This window comes from Gordionus sp. m RMFG-2023, chromosome 1, assembly GCF_954871325.1.
Source record: "Gordionus sp. m RMFG-2023 chromosome 1, tfGorSpeb1-WG-v2, whole genome shotgun sequence".
Classification (NCBI taxonomy): domain Eukaryota; kingdom Metazoa; phylum Nematomorpha; class Gordioida; order Chordodea; family Parachordodidae; genus Gordionus; species Gordionus sp. m RMFG-2023.
Window position 1 is genome coordinate 35,976,549 of NC_088775.1, and position 21,427 is coordinate 35,997,975.

General features: G+C 27.5%; 1 protein-coding gene across 2 annotated transcripts in view; it reads right to left on the minus strand.

Moving 5' to 3' along the window:
• The window catches only part of LOC135922892 (protein SDA1 homolog), a 36,583-nt gene that overhangs the window by 5,097 nt on the left and 10,059 nt on the right, over window positions 1–21,427 (minus strand). For both annotated transcript variants that reach the window (XM_065457402.1, XM_065457401.1), the window contains exons 4-12: window positions 19,914–20,348; window positions 19,400–19,471; window positions 16,388–16,565; window positions 12,413–12,516; window positions 12,174–12,290; window positions 11,948–12,114; window positions 7,973–8,120; window positions 7,723–7,809; window positions 3,436–3,662 (exon numbers count right to left, since the gene is read on the minus strand). In XM_065457402.1, the coding sequence (XP_065313474.1) occupies window positions 3,436–3,662; window positions 7,723–7,809; window positions 7,973–8,120; window positions 11,948–12,114; window positions 12,174–12,290; window positions 12,413–12,516; window positions 16,388–16,565; window positions 19,400–19,471; window positions 19,914–20,348 (1,535 nt within the window). The remainder of the gene's footprint in view (window positions 1–3,435; window positions 3,663–7,722; window positions 7,810–7,972; window positions 8,121–11,947; window positions 12,115–12,173; window positions 12,291–12,412; window positions 12,517–16,387; window positions 16,566–19,399; window positions 19,472–19,913; window positions 20,349–21,427) is intronic.

Sequence of the window (21,427 nt, forward strand, 5' to 3'; positions counted from 1 at the left end):
TGTAGCAAGCAAGAACATCGTCAAAATATTAATATAGGATCAGTAGAAGAGTATTATAAAACAAATGTCCCCTCTCTTAGATACATTTATAACCCAAATAAATGAATGGTTTTTAATTCATCATGCAGCACTTACCAATCTGCAGATATTACTTCCACAAAAGTCTTCCCAACCTTTTTCAGATGGCGAAAAAAAATAATATTTGTTAATTTTTATCATGAAGTTGTTAAAATATCCTATGATGCTTTATTAGCTGAATAACTATGATTAAAAGATTAACTATGGTTGAAACAGTCCCAAAAAATGCTATGGATGCTTTGCAGTATTTCAAGCACATTTTAGATTATATTCCCAATGTATTAAAATGGTTATATATATTAGCAACTCTTCCCATTAGTAAACTAATGAGAAAACATTCTCTTTTTTAAGAAGAATAACAGAGCCCTGCAGAGGTACCATTTGCAGGGCACGGCCCAGATTTTTTTTAAAAAATTTTTTCGGCCCGGGTTTTTTTTTAAATTTTTACGCCAGGCCCGGCTTTTTTGAAAATAAAATTTTCAAGCTCGACCCATTTTTTAAAAATAAATTATATTTATTTTTGATTTTTATAGCTAATAATGGCGATTTCAAATATTTGGTTTTAAAATATACAGCTCGACCCGGATATTTTTTTTAAAAAAATTGTCAGGTCCAGCCCGGGTGTTTTTTTAAAAAATTCGGGCCCGGCCCGGGTATGTTTAAAAAATTAAAATACGGACCGGCTCGGGGGCCGGGCCTGCAAGTCTCTGAAAAACATACCTATGAAATACAACTTCTTAGATTGAATGATTTGGATCTTTTGAATATTCATAGGCATTTAAGGTCAAGCAAGGATAGATAATTGAAAAATTAGCTCAAAACATACAAAATACAATTATTCCTAAGAAACTTTTTGCGTGTTAATTTATATTTCCAACATTTAAATTTTTAATACTTTATATATTTTAAAAGCTAACTTTTTGGGTGTTAATTTATATTTCCAACATTTAAATTTTTAATACTTTATATATTTTAAAAGCTAAAAAAATTTCAATTTCAATTTTGGGTCATTTAAGTGATTCATATCGTAATTATATTCACTTTATATTTTATAATTCACATTTATTTTATAGTTTTTCAATGCCGGTTTATATAATACAATTTTTTTGTAATTCACATTAATTTAAAATTGTGTGTTAGAAAAGTTATTAGTCCTAATAAATTTATAGTTAGTATTTTTAATTAACAATAATATTTCTTAAAAAATTTTATTATCCCCCACCAGACCAAATTCCTGCTTACGCGCCTGAAAATATGAATACCAAAACATAGTATAAATAAGAATAAATATATGAAAATTACAGAATATACTATTTTTTCACAATGTAGTTTTTTTACAAATATTAGATTATAAATAATTGAACATAATAATTGAAAAAGTATTCCTTTTTTGTAAATTTAAGGTATGGTTTGTTGGTTATTACATGGTCATCATATTATAGTTTTAGTTATTCCAAAATTTTCACTTGGAATCAAATACCAGATTGAGAACAAAAAAAATGGATTAGACAAGTTGCAATCTTTATATTCTGGGGTTTTACTAGAAAGTAATTCAGATAGGTGATCGATCTCACTTTTACCTAGTTTTGATTTTGAGCCTCACAATATAAATATTGTAAAAGACTTTTTTATAAAGTTTTTTTAAGTTTTGAAAGTGGTTTAATTTATTTTAAACTTTTATTTTCCTGATAAAAAGTTTTAAAAGAATCGAATTGTTAATTATGAAATATTTATTATATCAATTTCTTTAAATGAAAAGTTTGCACCCTTCTGTTGTGATTTAATCTTGACGTAGATGGATGCTAAGTATTTCAAACATTGCATTAAAAATTTAATAATTGAATTTTCTTTATTTTTGGAAAAACGGGTAAAATCATATTTTTATCCTGTCGATGTTATATTCTTCAATGCAAATCAAATCTAACAAGTTTTTTAATTGCATTAGCTTTCCCCACCGATAACATCCACAACCGTTATAGGTACTTAGGTATCAAAAATGTTAATATTTTATGAAGCATATATTTTTATGTTTACCTAATAAATTTCAAATGACAAATAAAAGTTATAATTTTTTAACCAGGCCACTCAGACTATTAAATATAGTTTAGCTAGTCCGCGTAATTAAATGGACCGGCGTAGGCTAAAAACTAGCTCGTTTCGAAATAATTGAAAAAAGCTTAAAAACAATTATTATGACAATTGTCACTTTTCTATGGTACATCTTCACTGAAATTTTATTAGCATGTTTACAATATATATTTTTACCTATCTGCTTTATAAAAGTTCTAAAAAGTTCAGAAACAACGATTATGACAATTGTCACTTTTCTATGGTACATCTTCACTGAAATTTTAATTTAACATGTTTACAATATATATTTTTACCTATTTGTAGTGTTGTTAAACTATCTAAAGTCAACTATAAAACAGCGTAGCCATGTTTTTTACCAAAAATATCCCAATCAATCTTCAAGTTTAGACTCAACTTAGAGGCTTAATTCAATTTTTTAGGCTAAAAGCTTGACTATGCCACAATTAAGATGGTCAATGTTAGGTAATTTAACAACTCTACCTATTTGCTTTAAAAAAATTCAAAAAAGTTAAAAAATAACAATTATGATAATTGTCACTTTTCTCTGGTACTTCTTCACTGAAATGTTGTTTTAACATCTTTAAAATATTTATTATTACCTAGTTATTTTAAAAAAAATTCAAAAAAGTTAAAAAATAACAATTATGATAATTGTCATTTTTCTATGGTACATCTTCACTGAAATTTTATTTTAATATCTTTACACTATATATTTTTACCTATTTACTTTAAAAAAATTCAAAAAAGTTCAAAAATAACGATTATGACAAATGTTATTTTTCTATGATGGTGTAGATCTTCACTGAAATTTTATTTTTACATCTTTACAATATATATTTTTACCTAAAAAATTCAAAAAAGTTCAAAAATAACGATTATGACAAATTGTCACTTTTCTATGGTACATCTTCACTGAAATTTTAATTTAGCATGTACAATTTATTATTTTACCGTCGCTTCAAAATATTCAAATGATTACAAGTAACGATGATAGATAAATGCCAGTCACTATACATTGATTCATCTTCTATGATATCTCAAGTAGTCGGAAAAACTAGACTAATTAGCCACACTAACCCCGATTATGCAGGTTCGGTTTGGCTCAAAAATTTGATTAGTCGACTAATTTAGTTGCTAAAATTTTTAGTCGAATTTTTCGACTAAAACTATTAGTTAGTCGTCTGTTAGTCGGCTAAATTTAGTCGATTAACAACACTAGAACTATTAAATCAAAATTGAATTTTGTTAGATGTATAATATAAGAACTTCTTATGTAGAGATTGAGTCTTTTGACGTTTACTGCTATTTTTAGTCATTTTTTCGTAATCATCATCAGCATTTAATCTACGCTTCCTGTAATTTTTAATCAAACGCAATTCATCTTGTGTTAATAATCGTGATGCGGAAATTTCTTCTAATTGACTTATAGAATTTATTTTATCAATCGCATCGATATTCGTAGAGAAATTAGTGTCGATTGTGGTGTTTTTAACCTGTATATGTAGATGTTATTATTTAAATATAAGAACAAAAGGCTAAAGTTATTAGTCATACATAATAGACAGATAATCAATGTATTAATGGGACTTAAGCTTCATTTATAGGAATCACTTGTAGGGCTCATTGGCAATGATAGCGTAGTTGTATTTTTATATTTATTTGTATTTAAAATGTGCAATGCCATGCTGTGCTATTTTCACGGTTAATAAAAATGAGGCCTAATTGAAATTTATGTCGTTATTTTGAATAAGTTTAATATCATGAAAATAAGCATATAGGATTTTATAATTATATACCTTTTATTGTTTTAAAAATATCGGATATTTTTAAAAAATTCTGCCAATATATATTTTATTATTTTTATACATATTTTTTATTTATTTTTGAACTAATTTCTCTTTCTCGTAATAAATCTTCATAGCTCTCATAAAAAAGCGTGAAGGAAAGAGCCATTAATAATATAAAAACGCTTAATAGTGCACACAAATTGAGTGTTTACGTTTTGTTGTAATTTTTAATAAAAAATACGTAACGCATTCCTTGTTTAAATTGAGGTTGCCATTTTATTAATATCGTTGATTCAAAATTTTTAATAAGTTCTAAAAAAATGGATTTGTCATTGAAAATTATATTATCGTCTACTTTCTTATTTTTTTTTAATTTAAATATTTCTTTTTAGGATATAAGTGTTATTTATCATACATTTTATATAATATTACAAGGCGAAGAATAAAAAAAGTAATGAAAAAGCAAACCTAATTGCGTTTTTTAAAATGGTTGCTAACGCCAAACGGTAATTTTACAATTTGCACGAGGCTATTTGAAATGCATTAATTGCGCTTGCAACGCAGCGTTTGAAACGCTCAATTTGTGCGCACTATAATGCATTTTCTTTTTACATTTTGTGACGAAGAAGATGTAAAGTATATTAATCGGAGACATGAGTGGTGCATGGCTCGAATTTGCTAAAAAAATTGGCCCGGCCCGGGTTTTACAATTTATCTTATATAAAAATTTGCGGTCAGTGTGAGTCAATTTTTTTCGACCTTGGCTTAAAAAAAATTAAAATATATATTCAGCATTTCGCGGATCGTTTTTTAGCGAATATGCCATATATAACAACTTTTTAAATTATCTTTCTCCCCATTTGTCGTAAAAGGAGTGAGTTTGGATCACCACACTTTTAATTCAACTGGTCGATAGTAATTCTTTATTTACTGTTCCTATTGTAATTTAATAGTCTTTTATATAAGTATCAATCATTTTGCGCTCTCTCACTGGCAACATTTGTAATTGCCTGAATTTGAGACATAGAAAAAGAAAAAAATGATACTTATATTAAAAAAAAATTTCCCTTAAAATGTGTATTATCTTATAAATATTGAGTGTATCTTTGTTGCTTTTAATTTTATTAAATATCACCTAAAATAATGATTAGTTAATAATTAATTTGAATAATATTTTACTAGAATCTAGGGAAAAATGGAAATTGGATGTGATAAATGTGATATATTGTTAGCAGGGATTCGAACCGAACCCGAAGAAGAAACCCCGGGTTTTGGGGAAAAATTCCTGAACCCGAGCCGAACCCCGTTTATAAAATTTCTAAAACCCCGAACCAAACTGATTTTTTTGAATGCGGGTTCAGAATTTTATATTTAAAATCATATATTAAGAAATTTGTATAATTATAAATACAAATATTAATAATTGAAATGAGATTTTTTAATATTTTCAACTTATTTAAATATAAACGGTATAAATCCTTAAATATTATAGATATTACTTAGTGATAAAAATAATTTGCAAAAGGCATCATGTTAATATATAGTCCATTTTATGATGATAATAATTCGAATGAAGTTATTATAAAAGATGATTTAGAGAGATTGATATAACTTAAAGAAAGGCATGAGAAAATATTTGAAAAAGGGATAACGATTGCAGAGAATAGTATTGGAATGATAATTATTGGATTTTGCGATTTTAAAAGTTTAGATAAGAAGGAAAATACTTTGGATTTTTGGAATTCTGCTAAGCTGGAACACTTGATTTAAATATTTTATACAAAATCTTATTTGCTGCTCCTGCAACCCAAGTTAATTTATCATATTTCCAAATAAATATATTTAATATAGGTTAGCACTGAAAGATCCTTTTCACATTTGATATTCAGCCTTTCACTTAGATCGAGGTTGAGCGAACAACTCTTGGAAGATATTATGCTAATATGTTTAAATAAATATATCTAGCCTCTAAATAAAATAAAAATTTTATTATTTATAACAAATTTATGTCTAGTTTTATAATTATGATTTAAATATAGAATTTTTTTACAATTCAATTATTCCTAAACCCGAAACCAAACCCGGGTTCAAAAATATTCCCCTGAACCAAACCCACTTAATTTTTTTACCTTGAACCGAACCCAATTAATATTTTATCTGGTTCACATCTCTGATTTAAAACATTAGGACTGGTCCTATATTCAAAAAAAATTTAGGCTTAGTCCGGGAACCAAAAAAAAATAAAACCTGTCCCAGGTATAATTTAAAAAAAGGCCTGGCCCATGTACCTGGCGTTCAGGTCTATGATATTAATAAACAAATATAAAAAAGTATATTTGTCTATTGTTTTTATTATGAGAGAACTTATAAAAAATATAAATCATGTAAATTTAAATTATTAGCTTTGGTATAATTGATTAAAGTCCAGCTCAAGGAAATTAATTTTAATCACATGACCTGTCAGATTTGATAAGTTATTAATAAAAACCCCATTTTTAATATCTTAATCCTAGCCCATATCTCACAAACCTTTAATTATCCCCAACCCTAACCTTTAATCCTACATACTTATTTAACTATAAATATATTTCATCCAATTAAAAAATTTCCTTGAATAGAGTTATTATCGGCATGACTTTATTGTAATTAATAATATATTCTTTTAAAATCTTTTAATTATTTCTATTATGTCAGAAATCTAGAATTTAAATTTATTCTTATCTTTATAAAGAAAAATATCCAATATTATAATTTTAATAATTAGTTTATATTTCATTATTATATTATTAATTGATATTTAATTTGTTTTACTTTGTATTCAAATAAAGTTACATGGTTTGTTATGAAAAATAATATCAATATATATATATAGTGTGCTAGCAGGATTTAAATTTATACTTATTTGTACTACGGAAAATTCTGTTCATCATTAAAAAAATAAATAATAATATGTAACTATATTTATTCAGTAAGGGCTATATCTTAATAAAATAAGACATTATTCACTATCAAAGATCTGCAGTCCCGGCCCTGTTCTAAGCCTGGCTAAGGTCTAAAAAAAAATTTTTTAAATGTCGTGCCGAATATTTTAAATTGCCATTATCTATAAAAAATTAAAAATTTATATAATATAATTTTAAAAAATCCGGACAGGGCCTGAAAATATAAAACCAGAGCCGAAATTTTTTTTCAAAATCCGGGCTGAACCGTGCAAATGGTACCTCTGCAGGTCTCTACTATATATTTATAAATACAACTCTTTATCTATAAATTTTAAGATAAAATATTTAGAATTTTAAAGCCTTGAGACCTTTTTTGATTTTTAAGGGCCAGGATAAGTGAATATTCTGATTATAACGCCTTAAATTTATACACCGATTTTTTTATTCTATTATCTTATATTATATAAAATAATGACAAAAAATAAATGTAAATATCGGATCTGATAAGTAAAAAATTGTGGAATGGTGCAGTCCTAAAAATATTTAATATAAAGCAAAAGTTTAGGATAGATAGTTTCATAAATATATTTTAATAAAAAGATTCAACATTAAATTCTATATATACTTTATTGTAATCAAAATAACGAACAGCTGACTCTAACTAGTAACGTTTCATATTTTATGTTAATCTAACGATTGTCAATCTAATGCTATACTTATAATATTTTCTGTCATAGGAATGTGTATTTTTAAAAATTAATGTCACAATTCACAACATCACTTATTTATATTAACTCTATGAAGCATGTTAAATATTAAAGTACTTGTTCTTTCGTCAGCCCTTGGTCTTTATCTAAATTGTGATTCCCTTTCGAGGATAATTCCAGACATTCGATACCTTCGATATAGGACTTCAAGCAAATTTTATAAATTATATATTTAATTGTTTTGAATTTCGAAAATTTTATACAATAAGGTGATTTATCCGAATTCCTAAAAAAAAATTCCTAGTTATGAGCAATTCTGGTTTTAATTGCTTATATATTTAAATTGATAGCAATAAATATAACTTACTATCACATCACTGTGACCATAAGGTTTGGGTTTAATATTTTTCCAATCCTTGGCCACCTTTCCCCTGTCTTTCCTGAGAAGCATAGATGGATCTTTTTGGCGAAACAAGTTTATCAATGATCTCGAAGCCATAACCACATTTTTATTTCTTATATTAAAAAAAAAATTGTTAAATTAACACAAAGAATCCGCGTTAGTTTAATTTAGAAGAGGAAAGAGGTATTTATATAATATAATATAGATTAATAAAGTATCCACAAAAATGAATAAAATTATGATGATTCTATTTAAATCTTAATATTTAGGGGATCTTTTCTTTTAAAAAAGGGGGGAAAAGGTATGTTAAAAGGATTCCAAATGATTGTCTGTTAGACTTCTTATTTTTAAATATAAATAACAGAGTCCTGCAGGCCCGGCCCTAAGCCCGGGACAGGCCATATTTAAATTTTTGGGCCGGGCCTGAAAATTTTTTTAAAAAAATACCCGCGCCGGGCTGGACCTGAAAAATTTTTTTTTAAAATACCCGCCGTAAAATTTTTTTAAAAAATTTATATAACATGATTATATTTGTCAATTAGATATGGTTATAATGATTATATATAGTTATGATTAATATAATGTTGGAAGAAAGTTAACATAACACTATATTATCTATTACATAATATAATTATAGTTTTCCTGCTATGGAATAAATACGCAAAGGACAATAGGTAATAAATACATTATTATATAATATATAATATATGTTATATTTTTTAATTAAAATATCAGTTTTATTTTTTTTATAAATACAATTAATATAGTATATACTCAAAATATTATTTACACAAATTTTTTATAGTATCAATTTGTAATATAATAAATATCTGTTTAGAATAAAAAAAAATAAAATATGTAATTAATCCAGAAAAATATTACGCAAGCCTGAAAATTTTGTTCATAGAAGGAGCAAAGGTCTAGACATATAATCGAAATTTCGAAGCTAAGTCAATATTTTTCTAGCGAAAATATTGAGTTCGCCGTTTTGAAAAATCGGCTCAAAACGAGCCGTTTAAGAACATTAGCTAATATGCTTGCTTATTTAGGTGAATTTTTTGTATATACCAGGTAAAATATGATTTTAAAAAATTCCGAACCGCCTAAAAAAAAATTTTTTTAAAAAAATCCAGGCCGAGCCCAAAAATTTTTTTTTAATATCCGGGCCGGGCCTAAAATTTTTAAACTCGGGCCGGGCCGTGCAAATGGTACCTCTGCAGGTCTCTAATAAATAATAATAATCAACACTAATATTGAATACTGGTTCGGAAGCATACAATATTATATTTGATTAGCACATATGGACTGGCCACAATCGATGCAAATGGAGGGTACAACTGCATTACAACCAAGGTAAATAGCTAAGGTTATGTGAGTAGTTGTTCACTAATCATAAAGAAGCCGAGATAGGAACTGGAGATGGCTTCCAACTGTTCATAGCCAGAGTTTGCATTTAATATTATGTTATTGGGGTTCCAATAAGGCGCCTGTTCAAAATGGAAATCAACAGAAGAAGCATCGAAGGAGCATCCCAGTCTTTTTGAATTATGGAGGTTGGGCAGTAGGTGGTGGGTAAGCTGTTGCTATCCCAAAAGATAAGAATCTAGATAGGTCAATAGAAGTGGATTGTTAATTATAACTTGAACGGCTAGAGAGGATGAAATAAAGGCTGAAGGAGAAAGTTCTAGCGAAGATGAATACCGATGCCACCTGATTTAAAGCCTGGATGAGTATGGAAATTTTATGTTCAATATATTTTCGAGGACACTCTAGATTTGGATTTCATGATAAACTAGCAAATTGCTGCATTTGTAGATCGGTGTCGATCTCAGGGCATAGAGGATTTTGAGAATATTAAAAGTTTTTAATTAAAAAAGGATTGCAATGCAGGAAGGTAATTAAATAATAAGCTTAATTTAAACAAATTGCTAAGGAATTTTTTAAATGTTTAAATGGTTTTTTCTCTGTCGTTGGGTGCTCCGAGATGTGTCTCATCCCTGTTGATGACTTGGTAAGTGGTGTCTGATGGAATGGACGTAGGATAGGAAACATATCTCACACTTAAGGTGATTGAGTGAAAGACCTGTAATATGTGGGTTTCCCAATTATAAGTGGGATATGGTAAGGTTGCCAGCAACGATGTCATCATCGATATACCAGGAATTTAAAGTGATGTTGGAGTTAGATTGAATTTCCTGAATTATTTTGTGGATACCAATGCAAAAGAAGGTAGGGCCTAAGGGTGCTCTTTATTGAATTCCCTCTGGAGATATGATTATCTTATTATTGTATTTTAAAAAAGTTGAGTTTGATTTGTTGTAATAAATGTATGATGTGTATTCTGGATATTTTTACAGAATAAAGGAACAAAGTGTTGTCGTTTATATATTGAATCAAGTTTTAAAACTATGCTATCTGGAATGTTATTTGTAATCGTTTTACGAAAGTGATGAGCGGAAGTTTCTGCGCCTCCAGCAATTTCAAATCCTAATTGGAGTGGCAAGAATGAGGAAAGAGATTCTTTGATACGAAGCAATGATTTTTGAAACAGTTCTTAGAAAGAAAGACCCTAGCTTGGATGAATCCCTCCGTCCTTTTTTAAGCTATTAAACAATCCCCGAGAATAGAAATGATGGGTGCCAGAAGAGGTCTATTGAGGATTCTATTTAATAACCGGGTAAAGTTTGGTAAAAGTGCTTTGCTTGGAATGTTGGATTGGATCAAATATATTAATCTTTGAACAAAAAGGCAAAATAAGGGTTGGAAATTTAGAACAAAAATGGAAATTTTTTTTTATCGAAATTGAAACGAAAAAGTCAAAAAATTATATATTATCAAACTTTAACTTTTCAAATAAATAAAATTCAGTGATCAAGTATATAATAACAAAGTGTCGGGTTACCAAATGACTGAATGATAAAATGACATCGTGATAAAATATCATATAGATTTTTTAAATAATATAATATACCGTATATATTGCATTGAAAATAAATTGGTCAAGTGTCATTTATATTTTTGCTAAAAAAAAATTATAACTTTTTATGTTAAAAAAAAGAATGTATATAGTTAAGTCTAAAAAAAATGTAAATAGTAAATAGTTATGTTTTGAAAAATGCTACTAATCACTAATTATTTTTGAAAAAATGTAAATATGTACGTTAAAAAATTATAATTGGTAACTATAGTTGGGTAATAATTATTATATTTTTAGCCGTATACATTTTTTAGCCAAAAACTATCACTCTAGTCTCAGGGTTCTTCTTAAAAATTTAGCAGCTAAAATTTGAAAGAAAATAATATAAATTAAAACGTCTTAATGTTAACAGAATTTCTCCGACATGCGCCTGTAGATTGGGCCAAATTCGCCAACATTTAGCCATTACCCAACTATACTGGTAACTAGTTACTTAAAATTTGCTAAATAATATAATATATCTCATTCATTATCTTTACATGATAATTTCCCAAATTTAAAATTATAGTTTATTAAATATAATGTCTTTAAAGTGCAATTATTTCAATATTTAAATAGTCATTTAGATTCCTTTGATTAAAATTTGTAAATCGCAAAAATATTTGTATTATTTTGTATTCAAAGTAAGAACTAGTTACCTTTGAGACATAATTGCTTTTTTGGAAAAAGTAATTTTCATCAACAAAAGAAGCTAACTATAAACATAATGAGATAGAAATAGTTAACAAAATTAGAACAATAGTAAGAAGTTAACTATAATATAAACGTATTTATTTAACATTAGGTAGGATATGTTAGTCAGACTTTAAAATTTATTAACAATTAAAGTTAACTATATGCGTGTTAATTATAACAAGATTATACTCTATATATCATAAATATTCGCTGAAATTAGATAGGATATATAAAACATGGAGAATAAAAAAAATTTGATCAACATAATAATTTATAGTTAATAAAACTTATAGGATTTATAGAGCTCAAGATCATTCAGAAGATCTTTTTCCATGACCAAGGGGTTACGGTTGCACAATTCCCTAATACTGTTAAGACCGACGGTTATAACTTCCCCACTATTTTTCTCAGTTATAAAATTATTCGCGATTTTGATTATAAGCGGTTTTAGAATCTAAATTTAAATATATAAAACATTCGAGGTTAAAAAAATAAATAGATATTAGTTCAAACTTCGGCTGGAAGGAAATCGTGAACGGATTGAACGAGATACAGCAAAAGACGAGTGACATTGGATTGATGTGGTTGTATGTAGCGTTCCATGTAGACATAGAAATTCAAAATTTGCAACTGTAATTAGAAGAATAGTTTGGAAATCATTATTTTTTACTTTTTAAAAATGTGGGGGGTGGGGGGGGGGGAGGCGGATTATGGAAAGGGATGTAAAAAAAAATTGCAAGTGATAACATTACTTTATGCAACCCGATGATTCGAGACACTAAATCAATGGTTGCCATTCTATGATCAAAGCCTTCGTTTCTTTGTTGCAATTGTCGGAACAATTTTTCTGCGAATTCTAGATTGAAAGTTCATTTTTTAAAAGTTATAATATACTTGTGATTGATTGTAGTTTATAAAGCTAAAAAAAATTCAAATGAACATCTCTAAGGCAAATATTTCTTTATATTGGATGATGACTACAGAAGTGAGATATTATATAGACAGGGAAAATTCGGATTAAGGCTGTTAAAACTCTTACCAATAATAAGTGTATTTATTGATTGATTTCTGGCGAGACATCAAAAATATTTTTTAAATAAAATGTATTTAAAAAACAATCTTGTAAAAGCAGCTATCAAAATATTTTTAAGTAGCAATCGTAAATGAGTAGCTAATTAACAGCACCGTTATTTTTTCGAGTAGCTATAGATAAAAAATAGCTAAAAATAGCTACTTTTAAAAAAATAGTTGCTAATTTTTAAAAAATTTAATAAATTTATTAAAATGATGAATTTACTAATTTATATTTATAATTTGAATAAAATTCGTTTTTGTAGGTAATTTATTTTTCATGTTGAATTTATCGATTATATAATATATCGTTGCCCGAGAATTAGATTATTCCATCTCAATTTTTTATAATTTTACAAAACGAGAAATCGTGTTCTCGAATTATTAATGATATTTCCTAATAAAAATATTATTGATTATAATAAATTTTTTGAGATCATCCATAACAGATTTCGCAATATAAAGAGTTCTCTCTTTTAAACCCACTCTTGATAAAATATAATACCCCTATCCAATCCAGTTTTACTGTTGAGAGATTATTTAATTTAGAAAAGGATGTTTTTGGTAAAAAAAAAAGTTTTTATTAGAGGAACTTTGAGAGACATCTTATCTTTAAAAGCAGGTTTGTGTATTTGACGGGCCAAATATAGTCAAATTCAAATAAATGTTTTTTAAGACAATATTAACTTAATTTTATAAATGAATCTATAATATTTTTTAAATTCATTGTCATTCAATAACTAATGTTTCGCTCTCAATGCCAGTTTTATTTTGATTCATATTCAATATTAAAATTTTCTTTAATATTTATTAATCCGTTTTCCTGTTGTCGAGATCTTCAATCGATTTTTGTTTTAGTAAGAATATTCCAAATCGATGAAACGGGAAATTGTTAGTGAATGCTACTTCTCCTAATGGGCATGGTGGGCAAAACCCTATCCAATAATTTGAGGACGGAATCTGATTCTTCGTATATTTTCTATTAAACATGTCGCTTTTACTTCTGAAATTTATGTCACTTGAAATATTTTGATTTAGAGATCTGCAAAGGGCCTAATTTTATTTAAAATAATTGGGTTTGGGCCGGGGCTAATATTTTTTAAAAAAAATCGGGCTGGGTTCGAACCTTAGAATTTTAATAAAAATATTTGATTTTATTTATTGAAACTAAACGACATATAACATATGTCTTTTATTTTAAGTAATTTAAAAAATTAATTTCTATATTTAAATAAATTCGGGCTGGGCTGGCAAATTTTGGGTTCGGGCCTTACCGGCAAAACATTTTTAAAAAATTTTCGAGTTCGGACCGGCAAAACATTTTTAAAAAAAATTCGGATTCAAGCCGGACCGGCGAAACATTTTTTAAAGAAAATTTCGGGCCGGGCTTGAAAAATTAGGCCCAGATCACTATTTTCATTATCACCACCCTGTAAATGCCTAATTTCAGAGTTATATCACTAACTTCATTAAAACTAGTAAGATGGTCCCTTGATATTGCGGACCCATTAAATAAACAGCATTGTGATCACATGTATTTATATCTTTTTTAAACATTATTTTAATATTTTTTTCTTTCATTATTTTAGAGCATTTGACCGTGTTTGATCAAATCAAATATTCCTCCTGTCACCAACCCTGTTTAAAAGTAAACTAATTAAAATTATATATAACTAGTGCTGTAAACATTTCTAAAAAAATCGAACGCGTGCGCGTTCAACGTTCATTGACAAAAATCGAACGCGTTCACGTTCATAAAACCGTTCAAAATTTTATGATAAATTTTTTTTAAATTTAATTTAATATTATAACTTATATTTTTTAATACAATATATTTTAGCCATGTTAAAAAATAATATAGTTTTATTTTGATAATATAATTATAAATAAAATATAATATAATATAATATAGCGAATAAAAAGATATTATTTATAAAAAAAATTTCTTATTAAATTTTAATAAGAATTGTTTTCAAAATATTTATCTGATAGACAGGAACACTTGGCAGTTAATACGGCATTAGCTATACTAAAAACGCGCTCTACAGGGGCAGATGAGGGGATTGCGGTATTATACTTAATAAACAGCTCTTTTAACGTGGAGAATTAATTAAAAACATATTGTTTTGTTATTTGCAAAAATTTGAGATAAGTTATCCTGCTCCAATCCATTCTCTATTCTACAAAAAAAAGGATATCTCGAAATTAACAGTTCTCTATGGTTTTCATAGCATTTTTTTCAATGACGCTATATGTTTATTTTTAATAGGTTCGTTCTGTGGAAGTTTTATCCATGGCCATTGAAGTTTGAATGCTGGATGTATAATTGCAGAAAGAACATATTGATCCTTATATATATGTTCAAATCTTTAAAAAAATAAAATATATGTAACTAATTGAGAGTAATAGGTTTAATACCTTTTATTAATCCCATTTAATACGGCATCTATCAATGGTTGACTATATTTGAGGCCACTAATTTTTTTAATTTTAAAATAACTATCGTTACTGTTAGGGTCAAATATCCCAAATGCATTATTTCTTGAAATTTAATGATTTAACTAAATTTTTAAATAAAACCTCATAAGATAGGAAAATATCATATAAAATCAAGTAATTAATATTAAAATCAAATGTCGTTTTAAATTGGAACCTGAAGATTTTGACAATATAATACTTTTTGGCCACATTTTACACTTGGTAAGCATTGGATTAGTTCCTTCAATATAGGATGTTAATGTAAAACATTTATCATATTTGGCCATAGTAATGATAATTCATCTGATTTTGGATTTTCAGAATCAGATGAGGAGGATTAAATAAAATATCCATGCTTATGCTAATCTATTATAAAATATAAACAATAATATTCAAATTAATAAACTATGTGTTAAAAAAATTGAAATGTGAAAAGGAAATACACAGCCGATTAAAAAATATAAATAATACATTTTTTAAAAAAATTCGGAAAAATTAAATTTTTCAAATAAATAAAAATATTTTAAAGAACGTTAAATTCGAACGCGTTCGTCATAAAAAAGGAACGCCCTCACGTTCAAAGTTCATCAAAAATAAAAGGAACGCCGTTCATCAAAAATAAAAGGAACGCCGTTCATCAAAAATAAAAGGAACGCCGTTCATCAAAAATAAAAGGAACGCCGTTCATCATTATTTTCAAAAAAACGAACTTCGTTCATTGAACGCGTTCGTTTACAACACTATATATAACTAATATTTTATTATAAAAATATATTTTTATATTACGAATTTGAATAAAAATTTCATTTATGATAAAAAAAATATTTAATTGGGGTTGCAATGTTATTAATTGTCCTTATTTGAGGGATAGGGGGGAAGGGGGGGGGGGGGGGGGGGTGTAGACATATTTTTTAAAGTAGCTACTAAAATAGTTATGTTAAATTTAAAATGAAATATCTATAGTGCGCTATATTTTTAAGAAAGTAGCTAATAGGAAAGCTACTTTTTGGGGGAAATAGTTGTAGCTATAGAAATAGCGTAAAGAGTATTGATAATAAACACCCACTTATCAATTCGTGCTATATCAACATGCCAATCATGTTTATATGTGGGGAGGTAGTCACTTAATTTAAATTAAGATAATAATAATAGAAACTAGGCCTCCATATAAATAATACCTTGAGAATCGTGCAACAAATTTATGAGGGTGAGAGTGTTGACATTTGTTTTTTCTATGCTATTCTCATTTTCTAATCTTTTATTATGTTTGATTGACTTTTTCATTTTCCGAATTCGGCTTTTGGTCTTCTTGACAATTTTGCTGTTTTGAATCAACTGTTTAGTATCGATTACCGGCTAATGAAATAGAAAACATATAAAAATAACGAATGCTATATTTAATATTATATAGTAATTTTCCTAATATTAACTTTTAATAATTTATAAAGTTTAATAATCAGAATAGAGAATTTGCAAGAGACAAATTATTTCGAACTAGAGGTGGGTGCGGGCCAAATTTTTCATTCACGGCCTACCCGCTCACGGTGGCAAATAAAAAAAATTAACGCCCATTCACGCTTACCACTAAAAAAAATTCGACCCGACCCGCCGGCTCACGAAAAGCAATATTTTGATTCATGCCGTTTTTTAACTATTACTATAATTTTACACTTTTTGAATACATTCTATTTATTTCTCTAATTTCATAATCCATATTAATAACAAAAAATTAATACAATCTATAAATCGAAATTTATTTAGAAAAAGAAGAATGTTCATCTTTTTCTATTTCAATTGTGTACGCTTTCCTCTAATAAGAGTTTGGCTACAGAAAATAACCTTTCACTAGAAGCCGAACTTGCAGCTGACAAAATTTTACTCGATAATTTTCTCAAAAAAGGAAATGAATATTCCTACTTCCAAAACTTCAAAATATTGTCTTGTTATTTATCTTATATCTTTTAAGTTCATCCTCACAGATTTCATCGGTGATGTTGATGCTTCGTCAGAATCATCTAGAAATTCTCTAACATTTAGAATATACGGTCTTTTATGAGTATAGGATGAATTAGGACAGTTATAAATGATACCATTTAGAATATACGGTTTTTTATGAGTTTAGGATAAGTAGGAAAGTTATGATAGTTGGCATCGACTTATGCATATCATCTAATTTTATATCATTTAGCATTTTTAAGATTGTTTTATATATATCATCCTTTTCTTCTTTTCCTAAAAACTTAAGTGTTTTGAAATTCGGATCTAGAATTATGCCTACCTTATGTAGTGGTTGCATAATAATCTTTTAAAAGAAATCTTGTTCTGTATTTTAAGGTTTTGATTATTATTGTATCACGTTCAGAAGGTTAACAAAATTTTACTAATTTTTGTTTCCATAGACAAACCTCATTTATTGTGGGACGAGAATCTGTTCTCAGATTATACGAGCATTCTTTGAATAATGATAAAATTTATCTAACTCGCGTATGATGCTGATATCAATTGTGGCTAATCTATTTAATTCTTACTTACTAAACAAGTACACCTGTATTTCAGAATATGATTTTAAGAAACTCTGTATCATGATATATACAGAGTTCCATCTCGTTATGACATCTTGTATAAGGGTGTGGCTTAGTTTGCTATTAGCTGTAGATTGTTTGAAATATTGTACTATTTTTTTTACACCATTTATATTTAAGGCTATTTCAGTTAAACAATTGTCAAAAATATAATGCATAATATTATTTATGGCATATACATGCTAGCGTTTCGTTATCTTTGAATGCACTTATAAGATTTGCTCCGTTATCACTCACAATTATACATTTATTTAAGTAATTTTCTACTTCTGTATATTCTCCTAAAATTGAATTGACTACAATTTTAATATTGACGTTTTTTTTCATCCATTGCCCTTGTGGCCAAAACAAATGTTTTTAATTTAAAATCTTAATGAATTTGTCCTGTAATGGTTAAAAACTTAGATTTTTATAGTCATCCGTCCAAATATCCGTGATTATGGACAAGTAATTGATCATGCTTTTAATCTTAAATTTTATTTCATGGTATATTTTTGGACCTATAGTATTCATGAGAGTTTTCCTGTTCACAACTTTTATATTTTATTATCCATATGTAACACCAACATTTATCTCTTAAACTAGCTTGTAAAATCCTTCACTTTCTGTTGCATTTAAAGATTGAAGATCTTTACAAATAAAATATAACTGACTTTTCTGTAAAAAGTTTAAGCAACATTTAGCATAAAGTCTAGCGATAAAAAACATCTAAACATAAAAAGAAAAAGATACCGGATGTTGTTTATAAAATGCGGAAGATTTTTAGTTTTCATAAATTATTCTTTTTTAAAAAAGAACTAATTAAATAAGAAAATATATAATATAAATATAAAATTGCAAATTTATATTTATAAAAAAACATTTTAAAAATTAAAATTTCCGTGATTCACGGGAAATTTATGTTCACGCCCGATCACGCCCGGGGAAAATTTTGAGAAGGCCCGTCACGCCTTGGAATTTAAAATTTAATCACACTCACGTAATTTCACGGCCCGCACCCACCTCTATTTTGAACCAACCTGAACCGTAGAAAGAAACAATTTTGTATATCAAGTTAGGTAATGCAAAATATCCATAATTGCAGTGATATCTATATTGGTATTATTCTTAGCTCCGGAGAGCAAAGTAAAGATATTTTTGGTACTGACTTGAATATAAAAATAATTCCATATTCATCACCTAACCTGACCCCATAATCAAGATATAAAAAATTTTTATTTATTTTAGTAGTATTTTTAAAGCCAATTTTTAGCAGTAAACTATCATTTGGCCTAGAAGTTCTTCTTAAAAATTTAGCAGTTCAAATTTGAAAGAAAATAATGTAAATTAAAACGCCTTAATTTTAACGGATTTTCTCCGGCATATGCCTGTAGATTGGGCCGAATTAGCCGACATTTAGCCATTACCTAACTATAGTTATAAGAAATAATCTAAAATGAACAAAATCGTAAAATATTTATAGTCAAACCATGATTTATTGATAACACTGAATAAATTCAAAATCCTTTCCAAATCAAAACCATCAAAATTTCCCAATCCGATTTAACCCTAGGCCAGATGAATGTTTTTCGGAATTCAATTTATTTGTAAAAAAACCTATATACTAACCTTTTGATTCTGATCGTCGGCTTCCTGGTAAAATTCCGGATTGAGAAAAAAATTAATAGCCATTGACATTATCTTTTAGTATTTTTATTTTAAAAGGTATTCATTTTAATTAAATCAAAATGTCATCTTGTTTTTTGCGTGGATTCAAGATCAAATTGTATCCGGTCTATATTCTTTTAATTCTATAAATTGTTGATTTATATTTTATAAAAAAAATGATAGGACTTAAAACTGTTCATTAAAATGAAAATTAATTTGATTAACTGTTAACAAAGTTCTCCGTATCAATATATAAAAAATATTAATTAAGGATAGGAGCACAGTGAAAAAAATTGTTGTATAAATTCCATGAGGTTAAGGATTTTCAAATAATCTCTAAAAAATGTTTTTATAAACTATAGCTCAAATATGATGTAAGTAAGCAATGTTTCGTTACAAAAATAAATTCAATAATATATCAAATTATGACTATCGATAAAAGTGCGAAAAATATTAGTATATGAAGCAAGCTAACTCGACTCGAGCTCGAAAAACAAGCGTGAGCCAGAAAATTAACAGTTTTGGCGTCTCTCCAAATGCCCTTGGCATACAAGCGGGTCATAATGCGCAAGGCAAGGCCGGCTAATCCGCTGGCTTCATCGTCGTTCGGGGGAGGTCCATTATGAGGGTATGAATGCGACGAAGAGGTGGCAAAGCGGTGCAACAGATTTTGCAAAGCTGAGTTGAGGTTATTATCCCGGCGTTTAAGGTTGCGCGACACCGTGTCAGAAATGAGAAATTCTCCAGCGATTTTTCGAAGCATTTTGTCGCGTGTATCACCAATTAACTCGACCGCATTTCCGCCTACGTATCCCCTATGCGGCAAAAGGTGATCAAAAAGGAGACGAGATAAATCGAGGAGTTCCACCAGTTCAGTGCGTCTCAGAGTTATGAGAACCTTTAGAAATACCTTTTATTAAAGTAGATAGATGTGATTGATAGATAATATAGCAAACTAAAAATTATCATTTAAAAAATTCAACGAATAAATTTAGGGATGTACCGATATTTTATATCGGATCGGGCCGATATTTCGCTCATTTTAAAATATCGGTTATCGGCAAATATTATAAAATTTTCCGATCCGATATAAAATGGCGCTTTTAACAAAATTTAAAAAAAGTTATATCTAAAAAACCATTTATTTTTATAAATAAAATCGAAATACATTTTTATGTTTAATTTTTTTAATAGAAATAATTAGTTAATAAACATTCTGCAATATAGTTATTTTTTTCGCATTCTGTAAGTGTTCATTAATCTCTTCAGTATCTGTTTTTAGTGATGCTAGTGATATTAACAGTCCCCATCACCGCCGACATATCTCTGATATGAAAAGAAATCTTCGATATATTAATTTTAAATATTAATTTCAAATTTTATAATATATTTTTTTATTACTAATTATGTAAATAGATTAATGTTATTACTTATTATATAAATAATAGCAATTGAATTGAATATAAACTATAACTGACCATTATAATATATTTAAATGACATATGTTATCGTATAGTAAAATTATAGATGTTGTACTAATAAAAAGTATATTAAAAATTAAAACCGGTATCTTTGCAGAATACAAAATTAGATATGATATCGAATCGGTTATCGGCTGATATCAATTTAATATCTGAAATATCGGATCGGATCGGCCTCCAAAAAGTGGTATCGGTACACCCCTAAATAAATTATAAATTTTTTTAAAAATTTGCTTGAAATGGGTCTATTTTCTAATCAAGCAATAATTTAGGTAAAATGTTATATCATCAAAAAAACTATATTAATTTATTCTGAGAAGAAAAAAATTGCAATAAGACGCGTTCGGTAGAGCCCTGAATTTTCTTATCAATTTATAAGTCCAGCCCGAAATTTAAGCTCAATCCAAAATTTTTATTTTTAATTATGTTGTTAAAAAGCCAAATTTTGATCGATTTTTAAAAATGGCCCGATTAAGATTTTAGAAATATCATGCAAACCTTTCTGCCA